Source organism: Euphorbia lathyris, chromosome 2 (genome assembly GCF_963576675.1).
Source record: "Euphorbia lathyris chromosome 2, ddEupLath1.1, whole genome shotgun sequence".
In the NCBI taxonomy this organism is placed as follows: Eukaryota; Viridiplantae; Streptophyta; class Magnoliopsida; order Malpighiales; family Euphorbiaceae; genus Euphorbia; species Euphorbia lathyris.
The window spans coordinates 82,453,335-82,466,515 of record NC_088911.1 but is presented as its reverse complement, the minus strand read 5'-3'; the positions used below and the strand labels follow the sequence as shown (position 1 = coordinate 82,466,515).

At 37.9% G+C, this 13,181-nt stretch overlaps 1 protein-coding gene and 1 long non-coding RNA gene across 19 annotated transcripts; one reads left to right on the top strand and one right to left on the bottom strand.

Annotated features, from left to right (window-relative positions):
• The first annotated feature begins 439 nt into the window (after window positions 1–439).
• LOC136218723 (uncharacterized) lies at window positions 440–12,833 on the top strand. Of its 18 annotated transcripts, none has more exons than XR_010683910.1 (10): window positions 440–1,179; window positions 2,278–2,344; window positions 2,623–4,250; window positions 4,363–4,452; window positions 4,766–5,053; window positions 6,143–6,191; window positions 6,279–6,406; window positions 8,712–8,754; window positions 12,444–12,540; window positions 12,634–12,833. It is a non-coding gene; the product is annotated as an uncharacterized lncRNA (long non-coding RNA). The 18 variants fall into 18 exon arrangements; XR_010683901.1 differs by lacking the exon at window positions 8,712–8,754 and having other exon boundaries at window positions 447–1,179; window positions 2,623–2,710; window positions 3,932–4,044; window positions 4,143–4,250; window positions 12,444–12,831; XR_010683912.1 differs by lacking the exon at window positions 8,712–8,754 and having other exon boundaries at window positions 440–755; window positions 1,119–1,179; window positions 12,444–12,833.
• LOC136218722 (glycine-rich cell wall structural protein) lies at window positions 6,773–8,402 on the bottom strand. The gene has a single exon (XM_066005786.1). It carries the CDS (start codon window positions 8,366–8,368, stop codon window positions 6,953–6,955), a length of 1,416 nt encoding a protein of 471 aa, XP_065861858.1. The 5' UTR covers window positions 8,369–8,402; the 3' UTR covers window positions 6,773–6,952.
• Window positions 12,834–13,181: the final 348 nt, after the last annotated feature.

The following is a 13,181-nucleotide window of genomic DNA, read 5'->3' as shown; positions in this document are numbered from 1 at the left end:
TAGATAATCTTGTTTGTTTTGAGATGTAATTGAATGTAATAATAAGTGAGGGTAGGTGAGGTGAAATTTGGCTAATTTTCTTTACACCCAAAATGGAGGGTAGCCAGGTGACAGATCTTTCTTTTTCCAAAATTAACCTCTATGTTTTATTTTAAAATAAGGCTTATTTAGATATAAAAGTAATTTTGTATATAACCTTACCTTATCCTACTCTACCTTACCATTAAACCAAACACAATTATATTATTAAATCATTATTTATCTTATCTTTTATCCAAACACAACAAGTTATTTTGACACTTCATTTACCTTACCTTACCTTAGGTTACTTTAAAATACCCTATCCAAAACAAGGGCTAAAGGTAAACTTTGAAAGTGTTTTTTTTTAGGAGATGTTACAAGAGTTTAAATATATAAATGACGCTCTCAATGGCCAAAAATTGGCCACTTTTGTAATTTAACCTTTTTTAATTGATCCAAATACCTCCCATTTTAAATTATCAAAAAAAAAAAAACCTCCAATTTCCAATTTGGGATAACATTACTGCGGCGGCAGCCACCATCATCGGCGCCGTTGGATGCAAATCTGGCTCTGTCCTCTCTGATCCATCTGCTTAAAATCGTTGCCCATGGATGCAAATATCGCTCTGTGCTCTCTGATCCATCTTCCCTTGCAAGCTCTACAAAGTCCCACTTTCGGCTAATCATTGTTATGCCAGTGTTGGTTCTACAAGTCCCAACCTTGTAGCCTTGGAGTATGCCCACCTTAACCTCACTGATAAAATTTCTGACGTAATCCCATTCCAAATTAGTTAATGCCTTGTTTGGTTTTCGCTTTCGGGCTCTGAAATTGTGGGCTAATTTATAGTTTGCAGGAATTGGGGGCATGTTAGAATCAGGCAACATGTGAATCCTTTGCGTTCCTCTTTTTTTCTGTATGATTTCCATGATATAGTTCACTGGAATTTTGGTTTACTTATTCAGTTGTTACATCAGTTTATAACAAAAGGCATTCTGTTTTTCATTTTTCCTGGCTCTGTATCACATGTAGTTTTGGTTACTTTAAATATGGGTAGATAGGTGCCATTAGAAGTACCTAATTGGAATGATATTTTCAGAGACCCCACGTTGCCACTGATGGTGATATTGGAAGTGGTAGGCTTTCTTTCTTTCTATGAGGTAAGTCAATTTATCACTTTTATTCGATTCCAGTATCCTATACCAATGAGGTAGCTGGTTGAAGTGGCAGCCCCGTGATAAAGTACTTGATCTATGGTGACTGATTTATTAGTATGTTCACCATTTGCATTCTAATGAAAATTCTGAATGCTCTTTTGCGTTTCAATATCTTCAATCTCATTGAGTCTTCAAAAGGATCAAATTTGACTAGCCTTTTTGCAATGTTTTTGCCTTTGTATGCAACAGGCTGCATGAATTCTTTATTTTGCAGTCATGCTTCTAGTGGTAGACACTTTTATATATGCCAAATTCAATGTTATCGTTAATTGACAAATAGCCAATGAACTAGGTATTGGATCTTGACTGACTGGTTGAATTGAAGCAGCTCTGTGGTTCTATTTTCACAATAATTTACTTCATTTATCTTGTGGGATAAAATCTATAAATTATTCATTAGTAAATACTGTTAAATCACCCTATGATCTGAATCATTATGCCCTTTGAATAGTTAATTATTGTCAATTACCATATCTTGCGGGATCATAGGTTCTTGGTACAGTTAGACTACTTATGCCTCTTTGGTTCATTATGATTCAATTATGTTTATTTATTAGCTGCTAAGTATTTTTATATGCTTTGTTTGAGTAATTTGATCTAATTTTTTCTCCTAGAAGTTTAGGTTCATGCTGTTGTTGATTTGTACACTCATATATTCTAAAGATTCAAGAAGATTGCATTTCCTAATATGATATAATGTGTAATTGCCATATTGCATATGCTGATAGGAGAATGTGAAAATTTTCATGAGCTATATTGCTTTGTTTTTTTCTTGAGGACAATCTTGAAAAAGTCTATTGGAAGGTTCTGACATTCTGATATCAAAATTGGACTATATGAGATCAATTTTTTTTTTTTTTTTTTTTAACTTATATCAGTTTCTAGTATGCTAAAATTGTGTACTTGTTCTGGTTTGATAGAACTGTGTTATCAGGATTATGGTATTAACAAATTGAGTGATGGTATGTGTGGTACTTGGAATCAAGGTTTTAACTGCTAGTATTTCGATGTCTGAATGCATAATTTTACCTGTTTCTGCAGGCTAATTTTGAGCAATGCTAACTTGGAGGGCGCACTTCTGTTAAAGGTTCAAATATAACTGGAGCAGGTGAGTAGATATGGTACGCTCTGGTTTTAAATACCTCAGTTAAGAGCTATGTTGCCCGGACACGGACACGCGACACGGTATCCGACACGGACACGGACACGGGAAACGTCATTTCTATAAAACACAGGACACGGATACGTGGGGGATACGTGTAAATAATAAAAATATTGGGGCACATTTATAAATATTAAAAATATATTTTTATATATGATTTTTTATAACATAACTAAATATATTAATGGCTTTAAATTAGAATCGATAAGTTTTTGGCTCTTCAGGAAATAAGAATCGATCAGTTTCTGGCTCTTCAAATACCAGAGGAATAAGAATCGATCGATAAGTTTCTGGCTCTTCAGGAAATAACGCGTAAGTCTTACCCCCTCCCTTTTCTGCAAAAATTCATCCGCCATTGTCTTCTATCTACAGCAGCGATTAATCGGAGTTTTTTTCTCCGGGACACGCGTATCTTTCACGGATACGCGTGTCCAATTTTTCGAAATTGCGGAAACGGCCCCGACACGGTGTCCCTGGCGTGTCCGGCCGTTTCCGTGTCGGAACCGTATCCGACACCGGATACGTTAGGGTAGAGCCGTGTCCGTGCTTCAGAGGTTAAGAGTTAATGAGATCCAAAAAGGTGTTCAGTATCATAAATCAATTTAATATTTAGAGTTAATACAAGAAGCCAATGTTTTATTCATTGTTGATGCGAACTAGTGTTTCCCTAGTTGCATTCGTGTCCCATGTTTTGTCAAAACCTCAAGTTCTGAATTAATTTCAGATTGGAAAGATAGGAAGAATAAGAATATTAGAGAGAGAAAGATAGAAGATAGGAAGAAGAAGAAGGGGATATTAGAAGTAATTCTTCATATTTGTTCTTTGATAGCCCTGGCTTACACTTGTGTGACCTTAATAAAGCAGCTGGTGCACAGCTGAGGTCAGCAGGTTGTTACCAGTACAACTGTAGAATGACAGCTGGCATAACTAACTTGCTAGAATACAAAATAGGAAGATATGTCAGCTGGTTAAGAAAAGCCCACGGAATGGTTATGAAATCGCTTAGCCATTAATTAAGTAGTAGTGAGGCGTCAGTACGGAGTTGCGTCAGCTGTAGATATAGCCGTAACCACTTCTAGTACACTCGCGCCCCATTAGCTAAAAACAAACTATCGTACCTATTACTAACAGCAAGGCAAACTTAACAATTAAGAAATTAATATAAATTGGCTAATAGCCAATTCACTCCTTAATCTTCTTATTTCTTCTGCTGTACGTAACATGTTTCAAATTTCATACACATGCGGGGAAATAAAAAATCATGTTTGAAATATCATGTAAAAGTGAATACTGAGGATCTAGTTGAGTCTCAGTTAGATCAGAATTTCTTTTTCGATCTTATAAATGCTCTAAGCACTTGTTTGTAATTAAAAAAAACTTCCATTTCAATGTGTTTGTGGTGTAAATGTTTAGATTTTCTCATATTTATTTGGAAAAGTTAATGAGAATTGGAATGCTACACGAGAGGAAAGATACTGCAAAAGAATCACTTATTCAATTGTCCTTCATAATTATAAGATTGGAAAAATTCAGGTTCAACAGCATATGATTGAAGTAATTACTTGGCTTCTTCTTCCACAAGATTTTGCTCCTGAAGAGCAAGCATATTTGCAACTGGTCATGTATTTCTTGTTTCTTTGGTAGAGGTAGGTGCTTAAAGAATTGACGAATTGGACCTGTATATGATGCATTGCGTTTCTCTTATTTGTTCTTAGTTAATACATATTTATGTCTTCTGTTATAGGTTTACAAGGTTATGAAAGACCATAAGCATCCTAAGGTTCTTCGCGAGGGAGTGTTCTGGATGGTTTCAGCCGTTGAGGACTACGTTGTATCACCCTTGAAGCTTAAGGTCTTTCCAGTTCTTTCCCGAATAAGGATTTGGTTTGCTTGTCAGACTTATACTTCTTGAACATGTCGCTAGTTTCAGCTACTTATTTATGATAATATTTTGCATATTGCAGGATATAATTGATTTCTGTAAAGATGTTGGATTGTAGTGTGGCTGCTAGCAGAAATGCCACTATTAAGCTTCTGGATTCTCTACATAAGCAGTATGTTTCCTTTCCCCTACCATTTTTCTTTGACATGTCTATCATAGTTTCTGAAATCGTTCTTCATCAGAGAACATGTTTTGCTTAAAATATGATCTTTGGAGTCTTAGGAGCGGCCTCTTGCCAAATAGATTGGCAGGGGAAGGCTTGCCCCCAGTACACCCTTGTGGTGGGACCCCTCCCCGGACCCTCGCTCAGCGGGGACGCGTAGTGCGACCGGGCCGCCCTTTTTAAGAGCTTAGGTATCCTATAATTGGGGCTTTGATCTTACAGCTGCATGAAAGGCTTAATTAGGTTTGCTTCATCTTATCAGGTCCCTCTAAGCTGCTCTGCATCAGTCATTGTTTATTTGAATGACAACCCGAAACTGTATGATAACAAGCAAAATCAAGAAAAAGGCCTATTGCTATTCCTTGTTCACAGGGAGAAAGCTATTATAATATTCCATTATCTCAGGGGTCATAAAGGCATTAAGTGATCAAGGATCAGTTGAAGAAAGTGAAGCTGCTCGTATGGTCTTTATTGAAGGAGTTAATATACTTATTGTTGTGACAAGTGATGGTGGTTACAACTGTGCTTCAAGCCTTCTAATTGCTTTTTGGTAAGCTCATTTTATCAATTTGAAAAGCTAGAGTTCATATTTCTCTTTAGATTACCTGATGATGTTGTCCAAAGCACCTTCATCGTCATTTTTCTTGGTCTTTTTTATATACACTTTCCATGTGGCAGGGTGTTTTCCTAGTATTTCTGCTTTTTTTTTTTTCATCAACTGGAAATTTGAAGCCTATAATGATTATATCAAATAGGTTGCTCCATCTTCTATTTCTTTTTTAGCTTGTTTGTTTTTTCTCTTTCTTTTTCTGTGTACTATGGTCGGGAAAGATTTTTGGGTCCGAAGGGGTCATGAACTATATGCGAGTTCCCCTCAATCCAAATATGAAAAAAAAATTGATTTTTTCTTTCTAATTTTGGGAAGTAATGACTGATGGAATATGGTAGGCGTTCGGCATCTCTGCCAGAATTCACCGACTGCCAGTGGTCGGAATTCCTGACAAAAAACACCGACTAACATTGTGTCGTGATATCTCAGACATAGTGAAAAATGTCGGAGATGTATACAGAGAAGGCTTTTCTAACGCAATTTATCTGTACGAATTCCTTCGGTGATCATCATTACCGGCGGGGACTTCAGTCGTCATATTAATTTTTCTCGTAGTGATGGTCAGTGCAAAGTACATAAAGGGCGGCCCGGTGCATTACGCGTCCCCGCTAAGCAAGGGTCCGGGGAGGGGTCCCACCACAAGGGTGTACTGGGGGCAAGCATTCCCTTGCCAATCTTTTTGGCAAGAGGCCGCTCCTAAGACTCGAACCCGTGACCTTCGGTCACACGACAACAACGTTTTACCGTTGCGCCAAGGCTCGTCCTCAGTGCAAAGTACATCTAATAGGATTATTAGATCTATGTGTTATGAATTCAGATCTTCATATTCTTTCTTTAAGAAGGATTTCAATGATGAAGTTTGGATTGCAACTGTATATTCGTGGCTTGGGATTTGTGAGAAATATTGAAATTTTATTCAATATTGTGATTAAATCATTCATGCCACCATCTTCATTTTGTTTCTTTAGTTTTCTGTTTTGGTATGTTTTTCCTAGTGGAGACATATATCCTGCTTTTTGGTGTGCCAAGGTAAATAGTTTGGGAGGAGGAGCAATGACATGTCCGATAACTGGGGAAGGTATAATTAATAAGACTCAGAATGTTGATAATGAGAATTCAAAAACTAACACTTTTTGATTCATTACTATATTTTTCTTGTTGACAGTATGATATCTATCTATAGCAGACATGAATGAGGTTTATGCTGCTGACCTTGCAAGATCTGGTGGTTGGAATTCGTGAGTCCCCGATTAGCACATCAACCACTACTACTGACAGCCGGCTACCACACAGGTAGGTCCTTTTTTTATAACATTTTATTCTTACTCCGTCCCTAAACACATACTCCAAACATACACTAGAATTTCTAGACGTATCCATCTTCTATTGGTAGAGAGCACATATACTCCGGTCATTTTCTACAATTTTCATCAACTTAAAGTTCAGCAGCTGCTTCACTTCTTGGCTACATATTTCTCTCTATAAATGTGTAGCATTACAGTCTTTTTAATTTTATAGGTACAAGTCCCATTTTATATATTACTTACTCCAGTCTCCTTTATACAATGCAATAATTTAATTATAAATATTTTCAATACTGATATGCATCATTGCATTGGTTGGTTTAAGAACAATTAGAGTGAAGATTGGAGAATATAATTTATATGATTAGAAAAGTGCATTGTAAAAAGAAAAGGATAATACCCAGAGATTATTGCAATGCACACGTTTCAGTAAAATATTGAAATATATAGGAAGACAAATTGCATAATTATTAGTTAAACAATCTAATTGATTCTTTCCATGTTTTCTCATTGCATTGCATGCAACGTCATGAGTTTAGGGGTTTCCAATACCACCACCCCCACCACCTCCGAACCCACCTCCACCTCCGAATCCACCACCGCTGCCACCACCCCCTCCCCCACCATATCCACCACCAATCCCACCTCCCGAACCACCTCCAAAACCTCCACCAAATCCACCACCTTTTCCAAAACCTCCTCCTGTTCCACCTCCAAATCCACCGCCTTTTCCAAAACCTCCACCTGTTCCACCTCCAAATCCACCACCTTTTCCTCCACCTCCACCAACACCACCACCAAATCCACCACCTTTGCCTCCACCTCCACCAAGACCACCACCACCACCTTTACCTCCACCTCCACCACCACCTAGTCCTCCGCCTTTTCCAATCCCTCCTCCCATACCACCACCTTTGCCTCCACCTCCACCAAGACCACCACCACCACCTTTACCTCCACCTCCACCACCACCTAGTCCTCCGCCTTTTCCGATCCCTCCTCCCATACCACCACCTTTGCCTCCACCTCCACCTCCACCAAGACCACCACCACTACCTTTACCTCCACCTCCACCACCACCACCTAGTCCTCCGCCTTTTCCGATCCCTCCTCCTCCACCACCACCTTTGCCTCCACCACCACCAAGTCCTCCCCCTTTTCCAATTCCTCCTCCAATACCACCACCTTTGCCTCCACCGAGACCACCACCACCACCTAGTCCCCCACCTTTTCCAATCCCTCCTCCAGCACCACCACCTTTGCCTCCACCTCCACCAAGTCCTCCGCCTTTTCCAGTTCCTCCTCCAATACCACCACCTTTGCCTCCACCTCCACCGAGACCACCACCTTTGCCTCCACCTCCACCAAGACCACCACCACCACCTAGTCCTCCGCCTTTTCCAATCCCTCCTCCAACACCACCACCTTTGCCTCCACCTTTTCCTATCCCACCGCCGCCACCACCACCACCTTTCCCTATTCCTCCTCCAAGACCACCTCCTTTTCCTATTCCTCCACCAATGCCACCACCCTTGCCAACTCCTCCACCTAAACCACCGCCTTTTCCAATGCCACCACCGAGACCACCTCCTTTGCCTGTACCACCACCTGCTCCTCCACCGGCTCCACCTCCTACTCCACCACCCCCACCAGAACCACCACCCACTCCACCACCTCCGCCACCTCCACCGCCAAATCCGCCACCTCCTCCAGCACCGCCACCAAATCCAGCCCCTCCACCAGCTCCACCTCCAACTCCGCCACCTCCACCGGCTCCTCCTCCACCACCAAAGCCGCCACCGAATCCACCACTATTAGCAATGCCTATAAATGTCTGATCATCATCTTTCTTTCCCGTGGCCACATCTTTAGCAAGAACAGTACTCACGACAAGAACATGAAGGCAAAGGATAGATAACAAACCCACCACCTTCCTTTTCTCACGTACCATATTTGTTTGTATGTTTAATCAAAATATAGTAAACTAATAAGTGCAGATGAGAAATCAAACACCATGAATGGTCTTTATATGTAGCGCCCTACCCTGTTTCAATTTGCATTCAATGATATCTACAACTTCCAACTGTCTTTCATATTAATTAAAACAATGAATAACTAAATCATTAGGAAGCACTTAACTTAGGGATAATGACACATCAGGTGATAAAATAATTAAATAAATTTTGCCGTGACATTCTCAATTATGTATATTATATATATAATTATCTTCTGATACAAAAAAATCCATTTGAGGACCGTCTCTCTGAAAAGACATTTCTATCCTTAATCGACAGGGCATGAGAAGACCTATAAAGAGGGTAACTCTCCTCATTATAGGTATTCATACATTATACTTTTATCTCTCTACTATCTTTATTGACTTTAACATCAGATCGACTAGACACAATCCGATCAAGTTCCAATTTAGATCATATACATTAAAAAACAATGTTAATTGCTTTCTTGTTGATCAATATTTGTGCATTATGTATATATATATATGATTTGGATCATCAATTATATCATTAAGCCGATTTTTTTTATTATATGTTATGTTATATGTCAAATCAATAATTTGATGTCGCGTCATATATTATAGGGTCTAGAGTTAACAATTTAGGTTCAAGGTCATACTATAGGGTCTAGAGTTAATAATCCAGGTCCAGGGTTATTTTTAGGGTAATAAGATTTATATTTTAAAAATCTAAAAGTATATATAAATAATTAACTGAAAAATATGTAACTAATTACACTGTGTTCATATTTTATTGGCTAAAATGTAATGTGATATTCACTATTTAGTTCGGTGCATAAATAACGTGGACATATATTAAACTTTCTCAATCCAATAATCCCATATTTAAAAAAAAAGGATAAGGTACCAAAATAGTCCCAATGTTTTTGGGAAAGTGCAATTTTTTACCTCAACGTATAAAATAACACCATTTTAGCTCCACGTTTGTGAAATGATGCAATTATAGCCATGGGTAACAAAATCTGGGGCTAGATTTGTACCATTTTACAAACGTCGAGGCATCAAATTTCGTTATCCAGAGCTATAATTGCACCATGGTGTTATTTTATAGGTCGGGAATTTACTAAATTGATACTTCCCAACAACCTTAAGACTATTATATTACCTTTATCTCTAGAAAAAGAAAGGGAAGAAGATGTAGGAGAAGGAAAGAAAAAGACTGTAGTTGGAGTTGGAACATGTGCATGTGCTTGGTAGATGAAGAAGTTAAATGCACCTTATGAAAAATTCCCGAGTTTGAGTTCTATCCAGCTCTCATCACCTATTAATCACTTGTGTAAAATACTTATATAATATCCCACCATAAATGTGCAATAACTAATAACTATATCTAATTATTTGATAGGAGTAGATAATATTTCAGATCTACATTTAGCAACATTGCTAGTACTAACAGCGACATACATGGCTGAATACTTTTAGGTGCCTCCAATTAATGATTTGCCTAAAGTCACTTCAATCATTTATGCTGTATATGGGACCTCTGTGATAAACATAAATATCTAACTCTCTGCCCGACTAGGTATGAACAACCTTTTATTAGTCTTTCAGAAATGATGATTATAAATAATTACAATAACTGTTAGAGATAATTACTCATCAAACTTCATTTTTTTTTTTTTTTATGGAAATCAAACTTTAATTTTTAGAATAAATAATCCATTGATGTAATATCAGAGCCTCTCGAATTAAAAAGTAGAAAGTTGATATTATTTATTATTGAAATTTCAACCTATGATAAAATAATTTTGTATTGTATATATTTGAAATTTAAGGAATATTTGGATACATAAATATATTGGAGATAATATAAATATTATTGATAATGTGGCATGAAATTTTGTAAGGATCCAGATGGTGGTCATTAGAGATACGGATGTTGTGTTCTGGACTGAAACAAGGAAGCGAGTGGCAGACTTGTGATAAGCTGTGTCTTCCTGCAAGAAAAAAAAAGAACTTGACTGAATTAATCTAGGGAGAGAATGCAAGAAAGCTAGCTAGCTAGATAGATAGATAGATATGGTAAAAATTATGATCTGATCTATGAAGCACGGACTCTTCCCCAGGGTCGCCGTGGCCGTGTCGGACTCGCCGGACTCGGCGACTCGGCGGGGACTCGGCGGTGACACGGCCGGAAGATGGGACTCGGATGGGACTCGGCAGTGACACGGATGGGACTCGGCGGGACACGGATGGGACTCGGCTAAGGTGAAAATAGATGAAAATAGGTGAAAATTTAGGGTTCCTGCGGTTCACAATTCTCCTGCAATGTCTTTCCCGATTCTTCATCTGCAATTTCTTTTGAGATTTCTTAGAATCTCTGCAATTTCTTTTGAGATTTTCTTTCTCTCTATTTCTCCTGCGATTTGATTCATTCATCTCCTGCGAATCGCGATTCATTCTTCATCTCCTGCGACTCGCGATTTGCGATTCATTCTTCACCTCCTGCCTTTCACGATTCTTCCTTGTTCATTCTTCATCTCCTGCCTTTCACAATTCGCGATCCATTCTTCATCTCCCTTGTTCAGTCTTCATCTCCCTTGCTCCATGACTGAACAGTCTTCATCTCCCTCCTCTAATTTCAGACTTGGTTTCTTCTTCAGCCAAGCAGTACAAATATATTTTTTTATATCTAATATATGTATAATTAGCAAGTTTTTTATATATTTTTATATCTAATATATATAATTAATTATATAAATTTGCCGTGTCCCGCCGCACCCGTGTCTCGTATTTTCTAAAAATGCCGTTTGCCGTGTCCGCACCCGAGTCCGTGCTTCATAGGATCTGATTAGATACCTTTATGCTAGAGAGTTGGACGCTTTATATAGGAGTGGAGTCTTATAGTTTGAATACGAGTGAAACTGCTCTGCATTCGATAAGGAAAGGATGTCGAGAAAGTCCACATTCCTTATCTAGTGGCGCCATCTATACGCACGAAAGACTTCTAATTGGGAGAGAATTTCTTTAATCGATGTTATAGGGAAGAAGCTTCTGGAATCCTGGACAGTTAACCTAGGGGAGGATACGGTTAAGTTTAGGATCTGATATCTTATTTTCACTTAGGTTATTAGAAACCCTCCTTATAAGCAAAGTCTAGCTCTTTAAGGCTAGAGCAGACGCTTTCTATTCCCTAAGCAACACCCTGTTTCACTTTAAGGTCTTTTCTTTAGTTAGAACGTGGCATGTGCCAGATGAATACTTGGGAATGTGAAACGTCGCCCTGATTCCTATAAAGAGAGTGTGGGCAGGTGAGATTTCACTTCACTGTTCTTATTTTCTTTTTTTGCCAGTTTTCTTCATCTTCTCAACCTAATAAGTTTTTCAAATTCCTTTTTCTTCCTTCTTGCTTCCTAGAAATGGTCGAGAAAGCTTCTTCTTCTAAAGCAAAAAATAAGACTGCTAGGATTAGTGAGATGTCCTCTACTATAACCCAGCCAGGATTGCCAATCCTAAAGAGGAACACCCATGGATGTAGGACTGTGAGGGCCTTGCACCGTTACCCACTGACAGGGTGCACTGTCTACCGACGTCCTACTTTGCCACCTTCTTTACTTATCCGATGAACGACTCTCTTACCTCTTGACGCCGACATTTTGGAGTACCTTGGGCTTTGCTCTGCTCCTATTCATCCTAACGCATGGATGATATTGACCACTGTGTCTTGGATCTGTAAAGGGCTAGGTATTTCCTAACGTATGAATAGAAATTATGATGCAGATGGTACATCTCTCATGTCATTATCTTTATTGTTTATACCGGAAGACTTTTATTTAGAATTATGTACTCATCTAATTTGAGTAAAATGCCCCCGAATAAGAATATTTATTTTGCTTGAAAGTTTAGGTACTATTAGCCATATACATAGGCTGTCATTGGTTCTTGGCAATTTGATTTTCTGTTTAGAGTGCAGTGCCTATAGATTTAGCAACTTGTTATGTGTTTTAATATTTTGATTTTGCCATATGAAAGTGTTGTTGGGTTATTGCAGTGCACAACAGACAGAGGCATCTCACTGTCATGTGGACTGCAGAACTATCGGCAAAGTGCATTTTAAAGAACAGTACAGATTCCGAGAACATGATTTGGTAGATGATATCTGTCAATTCCTAGCTTTGAGATGCCAATTATGATTTAGGTTAAGTTTTTCATTGATAATTTGGTTAATTATTTTTTTGCAGTGTTGGTTCCTGTTGAAATTGGTTTGTGATAGCACTTTGAAGTTTAGGTTGCTAACTTGATTGATATCCATATTATATTATGCATTAATTTAACCCATGCTAACTAACTTTTGAATGTGTGTCGCAATAATTCAAATTGTGCATTAATTCAATCCATGTTAAGTTTTCAAGTCTAGGTTGGGTTTGTAATTAGCTATATTATATAATATGCATAATATATATTTTTGAATGTGTCGCATTAATTCAACTTGATATCATAATATTGTTAGCTACAGTCAACATTTGAATTCTAACAAGTAATATTTTTTTTTTTGTGAATTAATTTTTAAAATGAATGCTAAATTTGTATTATTTAGAAAATAATTTAAATCTACTAATGAAAGTTCCGTTAGAAATATGTCTTGACGGAAGAAATATGTTGATGGAATAAAATTCCATCCATAATTCAATGGTTTTAAAGTCAATTAAAATGTCACAATGTGTTGATGAAATGATATTTTAAGAAGAATTTCATCAGTATCTGTCAAAACAATCCGTACCATTCTGTA